Source organism: Rana temporaria, chromosome 8 (genome assembly GCF_905171775.1).
Source record: "Rana temporaria chromosome 8, aRanTem1.1, whole genome shotgun sequence".
Lineage (NCBI taxonomy): Eukaryota > Metazoa > Chordata > Amphibia > Anura > Ranidae > Rana > Rana temporaria.
The window spans coordinates 96,276,827-96,296,518 of NC_053496.1; the positions used below are offsets into that span (position 1 = coordinate 96,276,827).

The window sequence follows — 19,692 nt, forward strand, 5'->3', positions numbered from 1 at the left end:
GAGGTGACTGAACGTGTTGACCATAAAACCATTTTAAACTCACATTTTCAATTAGTGATGATATCAGTGCCTGAGCATGCTCAGATCGACATCCTGGAAAAGCTCTAGCCAGGAAACTGGTCACAGAGGCCGCATCACTTCCTGTCTCTCATGCTTAGAGTGTACTTATACTGCTGCCACCATCTTAAAAATGGCAAACGCCCATAACACAGAGAAAAGAAGTAAAAAGCAAAGGGAAACTCTGTCACTTACATCAAAGCTTATTTAAAGCTTTCTTTGAGAAGACTGCACCACCAGAATGGGGCTCCAACCATATTGCTTATTTAGAAACTGTAGAATAAGGACTTCCACCCAGGAGAGGCTAAAATATTCCCCCCAGACCACTAGAATGAAGCTCCTACCATATGGCTCATTTAGAGACGGTACAGGAAGGACTTCCACCCAGGAGAGGCTTAACCTGGCTGGAGCGACACACGATAAGGGATACCTCACAATTCCAGTCCTGATCGGGTGAGGAAAAACAAAGGAGAATGCTGTGAGCCAGGTCTGTCTGATTTATAGTTAAAGCGGGAGTTCACCAGAAAAACATTTTTTAACATTAGATTCATGCTCGTTTTGTCAAGGGGAATCGGGTAGTTTTTTTAAAAACGAAGCAGTACTTACTGTTTTAGAGAGCGATCTTCTCCGCCGCTTCCGGGTATGGTCTTCGGGACTGGGCGTTCCTATTTGATTGGCAGTCTTCCGACAGGCTTCCGACGGTCGCATACATCGCGTCACGAGTAGCCGAAAGAAGCCGAACGTCGGTGCGGCTCTATACGGCGCCTACGCACCGACGTTCGGCTACTTTCGGAAAATCGTGACGCGATAGATGCGACCGTCGGAAGCCTGTCGGAAGACTGTCAATCAAATAGGAACGCCCAGTCCCGCAGCCCATACCCGGAAGCGGCGGAGAAGATCGCTCTCTAAAACGGTAAGTTCTGCTTCGTTTTTAAAAAAACTACCCGATTCCCCTTGACAAAATGAGCATGAATCTAATGTTAAAAATTAACATTTCCGGGTGAACCTCCACTTTAACCAGTCCTATCAGATTGTGGGGGCGGAGTCACAACCCATTGTATGCTTCCAAGATGCACCAGGAAATGCTGTTCAAAATTGCATTTGTATTTAACAATTGATTTTGGGATAAATGGAATTTCCCGAAAGAAAACCACACACATTGTTAGAAATTTGTTTATTCAATAAAAAATTTCCAACCTGTGCCTTCAAATTTTCTCATTACAATTGAAAATGATCAGTGATTTGATCACATTAATATTTAGAAAACAGAATAAATGTTCTGAAAATGAAAACGAGTCCATTGTATAGCCAGCTGACTAGAGCTAAGGAATGATAATGAACACATTCAAATATATACAGTGCTACTATGAATTGGCTTGATAGAAAAATCTCTTTACCATGACTGCATAACTCTTTCTCTTGTTTCTCAAGACACAGTGCAGCCAAAAAAAGTAATGGTTATTTACTAAAAATAGGAAAGTGCTAAATTTGGTGCAGCTCTGCAGAGAAACCAATCAGCTTCCAAGTTTTATTGCCCAAGCTTAATTGAACAAGCTGAAGTTAGAAGTTTATTGGCAACAGTGCACTGCTAGCTGCACCAGATTCTAAGCGCACCAACTTATGGAAATCTCCCCCAGTGTGTTCAAGCATGGGCAGATTTCTCACTTACTTCTTCCTTATCTTTATTAGTGATTGAGTGTAGCATAAGCAGGGCAAAAGTAAAGATTGTGCACGTAGATTGAAAAGATTTGAGCCGGCCACCAGAGCTTGTATCAACCCTTAAATACTTACTTAAAGCCACACCAGCCCATCTGGCAAATGCCAGTGCTTGCCTATCCAATGCTAATGACATTAGGACTATACATAGAGTAAAAAAATAAGCTCTTACCTGCAAATATGAATGATTGTTTGGTTTGACACTTTCATTCACAGGGCTTGGACAGGTACCTTCACACCGATAGGCGTTAAATTTTTTGGGGTGAATGATCCAGGCATCCCAGCCAATCATTCTGAAGTCCACAATGAAGTCCACTCTTCTACAAAGATCTATTTTACTGTCAGCTAGTGGGGCTTGTTTTATGCCAATGACACGATCCCTGATCATGTGGCTTCTTCTTCGTCTTCTTGATGTAGATTTGTTTATCAAGAATGGAATTGTGGTTAGATATTTAGAATGTGCTGCATCTAGCAAGAGGGTCGCAGTCACGGAAGACCTTTCCTTCTTGGGCACATTGGAATATACAAACATCAGCACCTGCTGATCCTCAGGCTTTTGTTCCTTGTATCTCCTCTTGAGATGAACAGCTGTGTTATAGTCAGCTTTATAGTTAATTTGAAACCACTTATGGACCATTGCTGTAACATCCACCACTATCCGGCTTTCTGAGGCCCCATTTTCACAGGTAGTTGAGCCCAAGTAGACATAATTCTGGCATTGCTCCTGAGAATCCTGGCATGTGTAGTATTGATGGAAAATGTCAATGTTGAGTGGCATCCCATCACTGTGCATTTTTGTTAATGTATCTTTCCCAAATCGCACCTCTGCAAACTGAAGTTGTTCATCATGACTGAGAGATGAGAAGTCAAAGACTAGAATACATCTCTTGCCAACTTGTTCGAATTCTGAATAAAAAGATAGTAAAGAAAAGTTAAATAACTAAGATGTGCCACTAAAACAAAAGCATGATTATCATTAAGGGTTCCTTTACACTTTTGTTTGGAGAGTGGTAAAAATAGGCAGTTGAGGTGTGTTTACTGTCCCCCTGCATCCACACCCCCTTAAACTGCAAAGGCAGCTGGACAAGACTGCACACATGCCACAGTTGTGCTGCTTTACTTTTGGGACAGGGTAAAAATGTTACCCCCTTTAACGTATGGTGGGCAGTATTCCCAATGAAGCGGACCCATTCCAGTGAATGGGGCTGCACTGCAACTACCTTGCAATTGGAAATGCATGCAGTTGTGGTGCAGTGGTGTAGGCTTTACAGGGTTAGAACAGGTGCTGAGGAGGTAACATTGCCTCCTCTCCGCCTGTCAAAAAAAATTGAAAAGCAATCTGGTTTCTCAATGCGAACACCAATGCTAGGAGAATCTGTGCATTCTTCTCACTAAAGCAAGACCAATAATATTGTACTCAACACATTTATAGGGCGGTGGTGGTTATATTTTTTATCTAGAATGGCTATACATTATACAGTTTTCTTTTAGATTTACCAAAATCAATATAATACGAATTTAAACCTACACACATTAAATTTGTATGCAATCAGGCAGGCCCTTGCACTACATAGTTGAAGGTAAATCTAAAGAAAATTGAATAAGAAGACTGTATAAAGTATGGCCAGCCATACGAATAGAAAATGGGTTTCTAAACCTATCTTTTCAAACTTGTTGCACCATCAAACAACGTAGTGGCTGTGGCAAGTATACAACACTGTCCGTCTGTCTTTACAGCTTAAGGGGGGGTTACTAGAGGGGTGGTAAATATGCAGCTTAAATGCATGTTCTTACTGCCCTGCCAACCACAAGTGTAAACTTAGCCGTATGGGCAATACACACGATAAGGAAATTGAACAAAATATACAGCTTATGAAGCGATCGTAGAATAATCTGATCGTTACCGCACAGCTTTCGAGAACCGATCATGGCAGTTCATCCAATATTATTCAATGAGACAGGCATGCAAATTTCTCGTACGATATCAGATTGTACGATTTTCATTCAATCTGTACAGTTTGTGTCCGAAAATACAATACAACATATTACATCACTTCTGAATTTTTATTCTATCATACGAGAATTTTCATAACCGCTTAATTTTTTAAATGAGATTAACATGCAAAAAAAAAAAAACCTGATGATCATCATGTGTACCAGACATTATATTAGAGTCTCAAAATATTGTTCCCTGTGTGTTTATTAACTAGCTCTAGTAAATATTTACCAATATTGTATGATGGAAGTTCCCATTCAGGCGTGTTCCTGTTATATCACCCAGTTCTAATCTCCTGTTGCATCTCATCTTCTCTTGTGTACCTCATTTGTATTAGTAGCTGTAAGGATTAGTTTTTGCTAATTTGATTTAGGCAAGGTGTAAATTTATGCTTGTAGGGGCTGTCTTCACACTTCCTTTTTTTGCAACTGTAAAGAGTGACAAACACGTTCTAAACAACCCGCACAATCGTTATCATTTAGGTAATCCTTGTAGTGGGCAAATAATGCTTGAAAAGTTTGGATATTGGCAAAAGTTACAAATACTTTGACTACTGTTTTTATAATAGAAGCACATAGGGAAGGATTTACTAAAACTGGAGCGTGCAAAATCTGGTGCAGATCTGCATAGAAACCAATCAGGTTTTTTTGTTAAAGCTTAACACACAAACTGAAGTTAGAAGCTGATTGGATACCATGCACAGTTGTACCAGATTCTGTACTCTCCAGGTTTAGTAAACCAACCCCAAAGAGCTGCATATACAAAGACAATGCAGAATTGCAGATGTGTTTTTTTCCCCAAAAGGTATTCACTTTTTCTGTAGAAGGCTTTACTCAAAGCTGTTAATATTGTTTTCGGCTGAGAATAATAAAAATGGGCTAAATGTTTGAAATATTTTGACTAGTCTTTACAGCCCAGGTGCAAAATATTGGGGTTGATTTACTAAAACTGGAGAATGCAAAATCTGGTGCAGCTCTGCATAGAAACCAATCAGCTTAATTGTATAAACTGAAGTTAGAAGTCGATTGGTTTCTATGCAGAGCTGCACCAGATTTTGCACTCTCCGGTTTTAGTTAATCAACCCAATAATCTCTTCTCCATTGACCAACTGTTCACCAATGACTACCCTTCTCTGGGAAGGGATATCTTCCTAACATGGACACAGACAGCAGTAAAAACACAACAGAGCATCTATACCTTTTTTACTTAAAATGGTTGTTAACCCACGGTTATAATTTCATATAATCCTGCACTGACACAGGAGCAGACAGGCAGGGAGGGAGGGAGGGGGAGAGGACAGAGGAGGACAGAAGAGCTGCATATGACAGATGCATGTAAACTGATCACAGTGTCAAGGGTCAGCAGTCTTGATAAACCGTGGTCAGGATCAGCCAGGTATTTTTTTTTAGGGTAACAATCACTTAAAAACAAACAAACAAAAACTGTTTTGTATGGAGTTTTACTTTAGCACAAAGTAAAATTAGGCAAGAAGAGAGAAAGATGAACTGACATGTTATACGGTCAGACACATGTTATTAAAATATATGTTTTATAAATATACATTAAAAACGTATTTACAATGGCTGGATTACATTTTGCATAGTGGTAATACCCACATTACCACAATACATGGTAATGTGCATTACATGCACTGGTGCAATGCAGTTCCATTAATTTTGAGTGGCACCTGTTTTGTAGCACACCATAATGATTAGCAATAGGGATGAGCTGAACACCCCCCCGTTCGGTTCACACCAGAACCTTCGAACGGACCAAACGTTCGCACAAACATTTAGAACCCCATTGACTTCTATGGGACTTGAACGTTTGAATTCAAAAGTGCTAATTTTAAAGCCTAATATGCAAGTTATTGTCGTAAAAAGGTCTTTAAGAACCCGGGTCTTGCCCCAGGGAACATGTATCAATGGAAAAAACTTTTTAAAAACTGTCGTTTTTTTCAGGACTCCTGAAAAAACTGCAGTTTTTAAAACTTTTTTTCCATTGATACATGTTCCCTGGGGCAAGACCCGGGTTCTCAAAGACATTTTCACAGGTATACTATAAACACCCAGCAGGTACAATATTTTAATGAATTTTTCATTTATTTATTTATTTTCATTTAAGCATCATTAAAATCACTGCTCCTGAATCTTTAGGTGCAAACTAAAGAGCGTACGGCCAGTACACACCAAGTAGCTTTAGATGCAAACTACAGAGGACACAGGCAATAAACAACGTACTGCAGCTAGCACAATCACCTGCCTGCCAGTAAATTAGGAAGAACTGATCTAGCTAAACTATACAGTGTATAAATATATGTACAACACCTGGGATGTATATATATCCTCTACACACTGTAACATTAACTGACTAGCCTGCCTGCCTGCCTGCTCTATCTACCTGTAAAAAATGACACTCTCTCTGTCCTCTCAACCACCGCAACACACTACACAAGGCCGACCTGCAGGCGGCCTTTTATAGTGTGGGGCGTGTACTAAACCCCCTGAGCCATAATTGGCCAAAGCCACCCTGGCTTTGGCCAATTATGGCTCTCCGTTTTTTGCAAGCTGTGATTGGCCAAGCATGCGGGTCATAGTGCATGCTTGGCCAATCATCAGCCAGCGATGCCGCAGTGAATTATGGTCTGTAAAACGTAACTCGAATTTGGCGCGAACGACCCGTTTTGTTCGTATTTCGACAAACGATCGAACATACGATGTTTGAGTTGAACATAAGTTCGACTCGAATACGAAGTTCATCCCTAATTAACAACATCGGTTGCAACATAACACACCTTAATGCCCCACACATATGTAAATGGGTCTTAGCCTGGGTTCACACTAGTGCGAATTGGATGAGGGTTTCCCTGCATCCAATTCCCATGTCAGGAGAGTGTGCCTGACTCTCAATTGAGCCGGTTCACACTCCTCTGTGGCAGCTGCAGAGCGGATTGCACAGGGGTCCTGAAACGGAGAACAGGGATGCACTGGACCCCTGCTGTCAGTTGCATCCGATCTAAGTATGAAAGCAGCCTAAAGCAAACGTACACCCAAACCAGTGTATAATGTAAACACTTCACTGTTTCATCCAACACTTTTTTGGAGCCAACTTTAACCCTGAACACGCCTACTATATTCAATAAATTTCTATTCATTTTTTTCCTAATTCTAAGAAAAAAAATCCTGGATGGGCATTTGCAGTGTCACATGTTTTGTCCAAATTTTTGCATTTAACAATAACTTTCTATATTGATTCAGAGTGTGCATGATTGTTCAGGATTTCCAGAACAATCTTTTTATAAAAATAATTCAACTTTTTTTTGAATATACTTGAGTACAACTAAAGTAATTCAATCATGTCTGTACTTCTGTGCAAGATGTGGATTGCAGGACTGCCTGTCTTTTGGGATTTCTATAGGGCTGTCTGACCTACGTCCCTATTCAATGACTATAAGCTCTGAAAAGGACAATACTGATGAAGACTCCTAAGGTTGGCTAGCAGTCTTCTAATAAAGAGACACTCAGACAAGCTATGAAAAGGATGTGTATTAGTGTTCAGTGTAATGAGTGCTTGTGAAGTGTGTCTGATACAGAGATTTAAACATAGTCTGCACAGCCCTTCTGAGACATCAAAGCAAAATTGTAATACTATATATCTATATGACTGTCTGGTACAAAACTAATACCATTTGTTTCTGATCACCCACAGACACAATAGTTATTTATCCAACTAAGGCTGGCCATATATTATGCATTTTTGTACAATTTTCCTTTAGATTTACCAAAACCATATAATATGAGGTCAAACTAAACACTTTTAATTTCTATGCAATCAGGCACGCCCTGGGACTATATAGTTAAAGATAAATCTAAAGGAAATTGAATAAGAAAACTGTATAATGTCTGGCCAGCATAAGTCAACAGATCGACTTGAGTACAACCAAGCCTGCCCATAGATGGATCAAATCTCAGGCCCCGTACACACGACCAGTTTCCTCGGCAGAATTCAGCTTCCGACCGAGTTTCTGGCTGAATTCTGCCGAGGAAACTGGTCGTGTGTACACTTTCGGCCGAGGAAGCCGACGAGGAGCTCGACGAGGAAATAGAGAACATGTTCTCTATTTCCTCGTTGTTCTATGGGAGCTCTCGGCCCGCCGAGCTCCTCGGCGGCTTCAGGGCTGAACTGGCCGAGGAACTCGATGTGTTTGGCACGTCGAGTTCCTCGGCTGTGTGTACGGGGCCTAAGCCAGTCCCTGCTGAACCAACTGAGATTTGATCCATCTATGGCCAGTGTTAGGACCAATTTCCATCTGTGCGTTGCATCATCACGTGTGTTACTGCAATGCACATTACAAGCCTTCATGCATCGCAATGCTAATAATTTTAAAAGTCACCCCATTACACAAAGGCATTGCAACAGGCTACAATGTAGTGTGTTGCGACAGAAATTTTGTGACATCCAATGATTGGAAATTTTTGTTTCAAAGTTTGATTTCAAAGACCTGCCATTACGAACATCTTAATGCGAGACATAACATGCATTAAAGAACCACACAAATGTAAATTAGTTCTAAATGTTATATAACTCAAGACTCTGAGCCCCAAAAATTGTGGATGTATGGAAATTTTAAATAGAAAAGCCAATATGGCATGAAACGCATTTGTTTGGAAAGCTAGGCAAGAATAATGTGATATTGTATATAATGTGATAATAATAATGTGATTTATTTTTTATGTTTAGATAAACAATGGTAAATATTGTCTCTCTTTTGATCAGACTATATACCTGTCCATAGACTAGTAAAAGAAACAGAGATTACAACTACTTATTGATTATATTTAAAATATTTAGTTTAACAATTACCTTTTTGAAAGACTAGCAAAAATGACATGAATTCTATGCATTTGGATAGCATCTGAGCAATATTTGGTTAGTATACAAGACTTTAGGAGGAACTAAACCCAATAATTTAAGGGTTTCCAAATTACATTAAAAGGCATGCCATGAATGATAAACGTCCCATTTGGTTGGTCTCCCAACCAAACCGTGGGGGCATCAAATGGCTGCTGTCATAACTTATCACATGTGGAGCACCATGGCACCTGCAGATAAAGCAGGGGCTAAGATGGCAGCTTCCTTAGCTGTAAAGGATAGAAGATTTAGTTCCACTTTAAAATATACAGCTTCTAGTTCTAACAATGTTCTAGAAACCTTGGCAGCTGATCATTTAGTCAAAGACATACAGACACCTGTATGTGACAGAATAGGACCCGTTGTGACATTTAGTGTTCTGAAGGCAGACGGGTATTTTAGTTGCCCTTGGTATCTGGCACTCTATGGTAAGCCTGCCTTAACAGAAATACATTTGTTAAAAGCCCATACAATACCCAGGTTATGCAATCTGGCAGTGACATACTATACGTAGTAATCCATGCACATTGTACAAACACATACAGTAGCAGGGCTTGCTAATGCTAAATGTAACACTATTAACACACACTTTCATTAACACCTTTATCGCTCATTGAACTTCCCACCCAATTACTCCAAATTAATTAGTTAGTTCTGCTTAACCGCTTAAGTGCTCATAGATATTCATTACCCAATCCAGATTATTTCCAAAGGATCTGTAACAATCGTTATACCCGTGTCCTATCCAGCTCACCTCAAGGGAACGGTCACAGGATTTTTTTTGTCTAATATAAATGGTTTTATCAATGCTAAGAGACCAGTGCAAGGGGTACATGTGCAATCCCTGCATTCTGCTTGGAAAATACAAACATGGATGCAACACCTGTTTGAGGCAATTATTCTTCAATAACGACTGCCATATGTGAGTTCCTTGACTTATGCTGGCCATACACTCTACGAAAAATCGTCCGAACGAACTTTCAAAAAACGAACTTTCGGCTGTGAGCGCAAACGATATTGCCATCATGTAATGACCGATAAATCGTTCAGTGGACATAAATAAAAAAAAATTGGTTTGTTATTTTTACATATACCTAGTGCAGAAAGTTTGGACGGGAAACACATTAACCTTCCGATTTATCGTTCATTTGGCAGAAAATTTCCAAACTTGTCCCTCGTTTTTTCGGCTCAAAAACTTCCCAACGATTATCAATTTTGTGCCCATTAACTGTTCGAAAAACAAATGAACTGTCCGAACGACAGTCGTATAGTGTATGGCCAGCATAAGTCCAGCTCCATAGTATAAGGTTGATTATATATATGCAGGACACATTTTGCTTCTAATGCAACTCTTTCAAAAAGAGGTAATTTAAGTAAAGATGGGATATGACACAACCAAAAGTTAATCAAAGATATTTTCCAGCATGCTAGAAAAACACATCAGGCCATTTAAAATGTTCTAATTTTCCACATCGTTAGGGAACTAAGCATTAATCATTGCCTTTTTGGATACCAGTGCACAGTGGTTGGAATCATGTCCATAGTAGCCAGCAATGGGATTAATTTACTAAAGACAAATATGCTATTCATTTTGCAAGGGAATGTTTCTTTCAATCCTCCTGGTTTCATCCAATCATGTATGGAAAAAAACATTTTTTTTCCCCCTTGCACTTAAAATGAGAATTTTTTTCAAAGGGAATCTTCGCCACATTCACCGAGGTCCAGGAGAAAATTGATATATGCCCTGATATTTACAAGCTGTAACTGATTCAAGTATTGCACTGGCTGTCTTCTGGATTGGAATGATAATTTATAATAGAATATTATATTTAAAGTGTTAAAATGTAGTTTTATTTTGCTTATGATATAGACCAATTTTTTTTTTAAATACTGTAGCTGGTATGTTAATTTATACTGTATTTATAACAGCAGTGTGAAATGCCATTATTTTTTTTTATATACACCTTAGAATTAACCCTAGTGATAGAACTAATAGTATTATTATTCATATAACCCAAAAATAACTGGTCAGTGTAGAGCTAATACTTTGATTTGATTTTTTTTGTTTTTTTGAAAACAGATATTATAAAAAGAGTTGGTTATCTTACCTTTAGCAGCTAGACTTCTGATAATATCAGCCTGTGGACTAGATGGAGACCTTTGTTGTGGTGTGGATCTTAGCTCTGTACCCTCTCTGGTCTCTAAGCGATGAAAATTTTGGTAGAGACTCATCATAAAGTTGGGTAGTTCAGGAGGGACTGCACTCTTGCTCGCTGTATCTTCTGTCCTATTGCCAAATACTTGTAGACTGGCTGGCTGATCTCTAGGATAGTTCCTTGCAAGGTAGTTAGCTGCTCCAGGTATGAGTAGCACTATCAGAATATAATAGAAAAGGACAGACATTGTATCCCTGTATGTGTGTGGACTGGCTTTACTGACAGAGTACAATGAGGACAGCTTTTTATTGGCTTGGTCTGAATGGCTTATGCATATTCAAAAGTCTATTAGCTGGTCATTCAGCCTAAGCCTATTGGAAGCCAAGAAAAAGTAACACCTTTGCCCAGATCATTCACTCTGTTTGCCAATATGGTTTAGGGAAGTTAATATAATTGACGTAATTTCCATCATAAGGCTTCATCCACTGAATTAAACACAAAAAAAATAATAAGTACAAGGATTATTTATTAATACCTCATTATTTAACAGCTGGAAAAGAAAGTGTTTCAAAAATGCGTACGACTTTCTAACTTGAAATATATATGAGCGGGATTGTTTTAATAACATTTTCATTAAAGTGGTTGTAAACCCGTATGCCCCGTACACACGATCAGAATTTCCGATGGAAAAAGGCAGACAGACTTTTTTCATCGGAAATTCCGACCGTGTGTATGCCCCATCCGATTATTTCCATTGGAAATTCCGATGAATTCCGTTAGAGTTTAGATAGAGAACATGTTCTCTTTTACTCCAATGGAATTCCATCAGAATTCTGATGTGATTTTGGTCAGACAAAGGTCCAACTGTGTGTACGGGGCTTTACAATAATAAGGCTTACCTGTAGCTACCATGGATATCTTCTAAACCTGCTTGGTTTAGGAGATATCCCCTGTATCAGCATGTGCCAACGTCATCGGCACATGCGCACTGAAGCAACGGTTTGTTCGTGCAGTTGCTTCAGCTGGCGTGCCGTTACCAGCGGCTCCCGCGTCATTGCAGCTCCAGCCAATCACAGCGCCGGAGCACGCGATACTCGTAAATAACTCTGGGAGTGATGTCACCGACTGGAACAGAGTACGTGGACCGATGCGGGGCATTGATCTAAGGTGCTATGCATACTAGCTCATTATGCCTTTGTCTTGCAGGGTTTTTTTTTTTGTGCGTTTACAACCACTTTAAGGGGTGAATTTAATAATGGGGATTCATATAGCAACCACATAGTAGCATAATTAATGTTCCTTTGATTAATTACCAAGCCCAACTTAAGCCCCGTACACATGGGCAGAATGTCGGGACACATTTGCCAGTACAAAAAATACTGGCCGTGTGAGCCCAGGTCCACACTGGGCTGCGGGAATGAAGCCGAGTGAGTTCAGTTGAACTCGCACGATTTCACTTCCGCTTTTCAATCCCAGTTTCTGCACAGATCTCAATGTAAATCGCATGCCAAATTCGCAAAAAGTAGTACAGAAACAACTTTTTGAAATCTGTGCAGCGCCGCAGATGCGGCATCGCCCTGATTAGGGCAGTGCCATTGCCGACATGTCAAATCGCATGTCAAAGCGCACCAGTGTGAACCAGGGCTTAAAGTCCGTCTGTCCGACAAAAGTTTGGCCGGCTTCTGTCGGACGTGCATGCTGGGAAACCAGCAGCCATTCGACTCAAGATCAGTGCTCTCAGCCAATAGCAGAGAGCGCTGATCGCAGTGTTCTGGCAGGAGGGGGGGTCAACTCAGCGGGGGGAAATAGATGGACTAACCTCACATGGTTAGTACTGTGCCTCCCAACCGGAGCTGTCGGGTTGCACAAAACAAAACTGTAGTGTGTACCAGACATTACAGTAAATTCAGGATTCTACTCTACTCTTATAGCTGCTTCTATGTTGTTTCAAAACTATTAACAGTGTCTTATCACTTCCTTACATGGGAAGTTTACCTCAAAAAGCATATACAGTGAAAAACATTAATTCAAAAACATAGCTGCAATGCTTTAAATAGTGGGCATAGAAATATGTAACAAGATGTTCACTGTTCAGCATGAGATTGGTAAATGGTTGTTGATACCATGATCATTAAACCAGGTATTGGTACTTTTGGCAGTCCTGCTACAAAATAAAATCAGCATCTCCATAATGCTGGTCAGCAGAGGGAAGCATGAAGTGTTTAGAATTTCCTGGTAGAGGGCTGTGCTGACTTTGGACAAAACACCGTGGACCAACACCAGCAGATGACATGGCTCCCCAAATCATCACGGACTGTGGAAAATAGGGTTGCACCGATACCACTTTTTTAAGACCGAGTACAAGTCCCAATACTTTTTTCAAGTACTTGACAATTACCGATACTTTTTTTTGAATGTCATGTGACAGTTTTCAAAGCGCAATACAGACTAATGATATCTTCTTTATAATTACGAAGAACTGTAACCCAAGAGATTATAAAAGAATAATACGGTTTTATTTGCTTATGACAAACTTGCAAAAAAGGTCAAAAAATTTCACAGAACATTTTTATAAATGAAAAAATATATTTTACAACAATAAAATATATTAATAAAAACAACAATAAATAACAATTGTAAAATCACACAACCAAAAGTGCAAATTGAAAATCAGTATGCAGCGCCCTGCTCCTGTTGCGTAGGCGCTATTTTGTAAATTCAGTTAACTGAGCTGTAGTTTTTCTCAGATTTTCATACCAAATTATGGGTCTCTGTTCCAGCTTGGCAGTGTTGCGCATCTTCCACGTGACTGTGGGTGTCGCTCTCACCAGAGGTCAAGGTTGGAATTGCAATGGGCTGGGTGTATTGGGTGCCTCATGCCCAGAAGCAGCTCAGTGGCGTGGTCCCTGCCGCTGTGCATTCTGGGGAGGGGTACCTAAGGGGCAGACGCCGTTCTGGCGGGGTCTTCCGATCCTGACCTGGTGGCCCTCCTGGCCTCAGGGATGTATTAGCAACTGTTTGGTCTTGGGGCCTTCTGACCCGAGGCACCTGCTACCGAAGTAGGCCCAGAAGTTTCTGGGGGCCTACTGGTCCAGGGATGGTCCTGTGCTGTCTTCTCTGCAGGAAGGAGCCGAATAATTGATGATTCAATTAGAGGATGCGTCATGACCAATGTACCTCACAGTGCGGCCGGCTTGGCTTAAAGATTCTAGTACCGTGAACTGTGTAAACTTTCTTTGGAACTTTGCAAAGTGTTTGCGTAGTTACATGATCCTGTGGCATGGGCATCCGCTCCATAGGGCAAGGGGGGGCAATTGACCCCCCCTGGAAAATCGAGAAGGTGTAGAAGAGTCTCGCGGCCGCAGGCTGTCTGAGCAGTCACACAGGCGCAGCAAGCAGAGTGAAGCCGCCTCCCCCTCCAGTGTTTATGTGTACATAGGGGGAGGGAACCTGCTGCCTGTGCTGCGCTGATGGCTGATCTGAGGTACTAAATGGGATGGGGGGAGGGTGGGTCCATTTGTGCTGAATGGGGGGTCCATCTGTGCTGAAGGGGGGTCTGTACTGAAGGGGGGATATGTGCTGAAGGGAGGGTCCATATGTGCTGAAGGGGGATCTGTGCTTAAAGGGGGTCCATCTGTACTGAAGGAGGGGTCTGTGCTGAATGGGAAGGTCTGTGCAGAATGGATGGGTCTGTGCAGAATGGTGGGGTCTATCTGAGCTGAAGGGGGGTCTGTACATTCTCTTAGCTATATTTATATGGGCATGGTGTGAAGCTGAATTATCTCAAGAGCTATTTCACACTGCCAACTGGCCACATTATCGGTAAAGCGCTTTTAACCCCCGCTAGCGTTTGAAGAAAGGGTTAAATGCGACTGTGTATCGCCGCTGCCGAAGCGCCCCCCCCCCCTGAAAAAATTTCAGCGGACGCCCATGTCCTGTGGCAGAGGACCCTGTAACGACTCGACAGTATTCATCAAGTATGTGGCAGAGACTGTTGAGCAAGCTTCGCACCAGCTGCTAGACCAGTGAGAATGGCCTATCCGGTGTTTGCCGAATCCAATGTGGGACAGTTGCACTCTGGATCCAAGATTATACCCAAAATCGGCAAAGCAAGGTATCTGAATCTCCACTAACCCTCTGTCCCTCTAAATGAACTTGTTAATAAAATGTTTGCAGCAAAGGAAACCAAGTGTTGGTGTGGACATTTGTAACTCTTCAAGAAGGACCCCTAGGATAAACATGGTGAACAGTAAGGTAACGGCAGACCCAAATCTAAGCCAGTAGCTCCTTCGGGGGTAGTGCTACAAGTACAAAATATAAACAATAGTATGGGCTAGATCAGGGGTGCCCAACCTTTTGAGGGGCGAGGGCTACTTTAGCGACTTGGTAACCGGTTGCAGGCCACAATGAGCGTAGTGGGTGGATGGTCTTTGTCCACTCTGCATATGTAGAGCAGACGCAGACTCAGCCCACTCTACCCTAAGGGCCCTCCGATCCGCCCAGACAGAAGGGCACAGATCCCCTTGATTTTTTAAGCAGATCAGATTGCAGATAGGCGGGTATAAACAGAGATGAGTCTGTTTACATCTGCCGCTCTATAGAGGTGAATGGAGGGTCCGATTGGGTCCGCCTGAAAAACAGACAGGCAGACACGATCTGACCGATCATGTGAAAGGGGCCTAAGGCTGCTTTCACACTGATGCACAGCGGTTTACCTGCACCTCAACTGACTTCACTTCTTTCTCAGGATTGCTACAGCTGGTTGCTGCTGTCCCCTAGGTGGTTATGGCTTGTGGCTAACAGACAGATATCTCACCGCTTCAGGTGAGCCCCGTAAGCAATCAAGGGTTGTTGAACCACCAAGGTGCTGGCAATGCTAATGATAGCAAATGAATGGACGAGAACTGGACAGCCGCACTCCAAAATCACTTAAAAAAGTAGTCTTTTTATTTTTCAACTGCACAAACAGTCACTGCAAACCAACAAGATACAGTATGGCCGACGCGTTTTGCACTTACAGTCAGTGCTTAGTCATGGTTTGCAGTGACTGTTTGTGCAGTTGAAAAATAAAAAGACAACTTTTTAAGTGATTTTGGAGTGCGGCTGTCCAGTTCTCGTCCATTCATTTGCTATGGCTTGTGGCTGCTGGCTGTCCTCCAGGGCTGGTACTGCTGTTGGGTACTGCTGGCTGGTACTGCTGGAGGTTACTGGTACTGTTGGTGGTTACTGCTGGCTGGTACTGCTGGCAGTTACTGCTGGCTGGTACTGGTAATGCTGGCAGTTACTGCTGGCTGGTACTCGTACTGCTGGCGGTTACTGCTGGCTGGTACTGGTACTGCTGGTGGCTACTGCTGGTGGGTACTGGTACTGCTGGCAGGTACTGCTGGCAGGTACTGATACTGCTGGTGGGTACTGGTACTGATGACTGGTACTGGTACTGCTGGTGGGTACTGCTGGCTGGTACTGCCTGCTGGTACTGCTGGAGGTTACTGCTAACGGGTACTGGTACTGTTGGTGGTTACTGCTGGCTGGTACTGCTGGCGGTTACTGCTGGCTGGTACTGGTACTGCTGGCGGCTACTGCTGGTGGGTACTGGTACTGCTGGCAGGTACTGCTGGCAGGTACTGATACTGCTGGTGGGTACTGGTACTGATGACTGGTACTGGTACTGCTGGTGGATACTGCTGGCTGGTACTGCCTGCAGGTACTGCTAGAGGTTACTGCTGGCGGGGTACTGGTACTGTTGGTGGTTATTGCTGGCTGGTACTGAAACTGCTGGTGGTTACTGCTGGCTGGTACTGCTGGCGGATACTGCTGGTGGGTACTGGTACTGCTGGCGGCTACTGCTGGCGGGTACTGATACTGCTGGCGGGTACTGGTACTGATGACTGGTACTGGTACTTCTGGTGGGTACTGGTACTGCTGGCGGGTACTGCTGGTGGAGACGGTACTGATGGCTGGTACTGGTACTGCTGGTGGGTACTGGTACTGCTGGCGGGTACTGCTGGTGGAGATGGTACTGATGGCTGGTACTGGCACTGCTGGCTCCTGTCCCAGATCGCAGGTTCCCATGCATTAGTGTGACAGAAGCATGCGCTGTAGTAGAGAGCAGAGCCAATGCTTCCTGGCAGCTGCCCAGTACTCCAGGGGTTTCTCTGAACGAGGTACAGTGCTCTCTCTCAGGTAAGCTTCCAGCTTTTGGAGCACTGCTCTCAGATGTAGATGAACCTTCACCACCAGCAATTTCTGGAAAGACACTGTCCAGACTGCTGCCTAGCTGGTCACAATGAGGCCTTTTGGAAGCTGGTTCTTCATGCTCGTCCTCAGATACAATTGCCTCTTTAGAAATGTTTTGCAGTTCCAGTATTTCTTTTGCCTCCCTGGAAGTGTCTGCATTATAGAAAAATAGATCTTTATATCTAGAATTAAAAATAAAACAACAATGAATGAATGCAGCATATTCTTTCTGTGAATTAGGAAATAAATTGTCAGAGTACACCAAAAATGTAATAAATAACTAAAATAAAGATAAATTACTCTATTTTATTACATTTTAAAATATTAAACAACATTTAATAATTTTTTATTTCATTATTCATTTCAAATTTAAAGCTTATTTTTTATAGTTAATTTAATAGCAGAAAAAATAACATTGCCTTGGATCTAGTAAAGTTGCGATACAGTAAAGTGGGTTTCGCTCAGTACCAGAGAAGCGTTCCTGCAAAGCAGCAAGACAAGACAAGTCATTGTTTTGATACCCCGTCCCTCCTCATCCACTTTTGATGAAACTTTCTGTAGCACTGTGACTATAGGAATTACATCAGAGGCAAACACATCTGAACAACTCGCTGAAGTCATCTCTTCAAAGGGAGCCAAGATATTGAACATCTTCCTCACCAGACTCCAATGGTTTGCAGTAATCAGGGCCGGCCTTTGCGGTGTGCGGGTTGTGCGCCCGCACAGGGCGCCATGACTAACAAGGGAGCCGTGCGTGGGGTTGCCACCTGTGCCCGGGTACACATTCGATCGTCTTGTGGAATGTGCCGGATCGCAGCCAGCCGCATCTCTGTCTATCATTGAGATGCACTCTGAGCCTCAGTGCCCTGTGATTGGCCGAACGGACGATGTGCGGGGCGGGATGTAGTAGACATGGGGGTTTGTGACTGGCCCTGCGGAGCTGGTGCGGGTCATGTGGAGGTGTGGGCGGGGCTGCACTGTGAATTTAAATCGATAATTTGTGCCTGCTTGCTCCCGGAGTCCTGCCTCACGATGTGTGTCTCCTGAGGTGAGGGCTCCTCTGCCCTGTGTCACCCCCCCTCCTCCTCTGCCCTGTGTCACCCCCCCTCCTCCTCTGCCCTGTGTCACCCCCCCTCCTCCTCTGCCCTGTGTCACCCCCTCCTCTGCCCTGTGTCACCCCCCTCCTCCTCTGCCCTGTGTCACCCCCTCCTCCTCCTCTGCCCTGTGTCACCCCCCTCCTCCTCTGCCCTGTGTCACCCCCCTCCTCCTCTGCCCTGTGTCACCCCCCTCCTCCTCTGCCCTGTGTCACCCCCCTCCTCCTCTGCCCTGTGTCACCCCCTCCTCCTCCTCCTCTGCCCTGTGTCACCCCCCTCCTCCTCTGCCCTGTGTCACCCCCCCTCCTCCTCTGCCCTGTGTCACCCCCTCCTCTGCCCTGTGTCACCCCCCTCCTCCTCTGCCCTGTGTCACCCCCTCCTCCTCCTCTGCCCTGTGTCACCCCCCTCCTCCTCTGCCCTGTGTCACCCCCCTCCTCCTCTGCCCTGTGTCACCCCCCTCCTCCTCTGCCCTGTGTCACCCCCCTCCTCCTCTGCCCTGTGTCACCCCCTCCTCCTCCTCCTCTGCCCTGTGTCACCCCCCTCCTCCTCTGCCCTGTGTCACCCCCCTCCTCCTCTGCCCTGTGTCACCCCCCTCCTCCTCTGCCCTGTGTCACCCCCCTCCTCCTCTGCCCTGTGTAACCCCCCTCCTCCTCTGCCCTGTGTCACCCCCTCCTCCTCTGCCCTGTGTCACCCCCCTCCTCCTGTGCCCTGTGTCACCCCCCTCCTCCTCTTGTGCCCTGTGTCACCCCCCCTCCTCTGCCCTGTGTCACCCCCCTCCTCTGCTCTGTGTCACCCCCCCTCCTCTGTGTCACCCCCCTCCTCTGCCTTGTGTCACACCCCCCTCCTCTGCCCTGTGTCACCCCCCCTCCTCTGCCTTGTGTCACACCCCCCTCCTCTGCCCTGTGTCACACCCCCTCCTCTGCCCTGTGTCACCCCCCCCTCCTCTGCCCTGTGTCACCCCCCCTCCTCTGCCCTGTGTCACCCACCCTCTGTGTCACCCCCTCCTCTGTGTCACTCCCCTCCTCTGCTCTGTGTAACCCCCCCTCCTCTGCTCTGTGTCACCCCCCCCTCCTCCATTGTTCCCTCCTCCTTTGTGCCAGCTTACACCCCCCCTCCTCTGTGTCAGCTCCCTCCTCTGTGTCAGCTTACCCCCTTTCTCACTCTCCCTCGCTCACCTCCTCTCTCCCACCCACCACTCTTTCTCTAATCCCCCCTCTCTCTTTCTCACCCCACCCCCCCTCCTTCTCTCTCTCCCCCCTCACCTCCTCCTTTCTCCAACCCACCACTCTTTTTCTAATCCTCTCTCTCTCATACTCAACCCCACCAACTCACCCCCCCCCTTTCTCTCTCCCCCCTCACCTCCTCCTTTCTCCCACCCACCACTCTTTTTCTAATCCTCTCTCTCTTACCCCTCTCTCTCACCCCCCCTCACCTCCTCCTCTCTCTCACCCTTCTCACCTCCCTCCCCCACCTCTTTCCATCCTCAGGGGGTGGGGGGCCCACGAGGATGGCTGTATGGGGTCCC

The 19,692-nt window shown here is 44.3% G+C and overlaps 1 protein-coding gene across 1 annotated transcript in view; it reads right to left on the bottom strand.

The window, feature by feature from the left end:
• The window catches only part of NODAL (nodal growth differentiation factor), a 28,958-nt gene extending 11,234 nt beyond the window's left edge, over positions 1-17,724 (bottom strand). The window contains exons 1-5 of the mRNA XM_040322187.1: positions 17,656-17,724; positions 17,493-17,554; positions 16,738-17,255; positions 10,789-11,052; positions 1,946-2,679 (exon numbers count right to left, since the gene is read on the bottom strand). Coding sequence (XP_040178121.1) covers positions 1,946-2,679; positions 10,789-11,052; positions 16,738-17,255; positions 17,493-17,554; positions 17,656-17,724 — 1,647 coding nt within the window. The remainder of the gene's footprint in view (positions 1-1,945; positions 2,680-10,788; positions 11,053-16,737; positions 17,256-17,492; positions 17,555-17,655) is intronic.
• Positions 17,725-19,692: the final 1,968 nt, after the last annotated feature.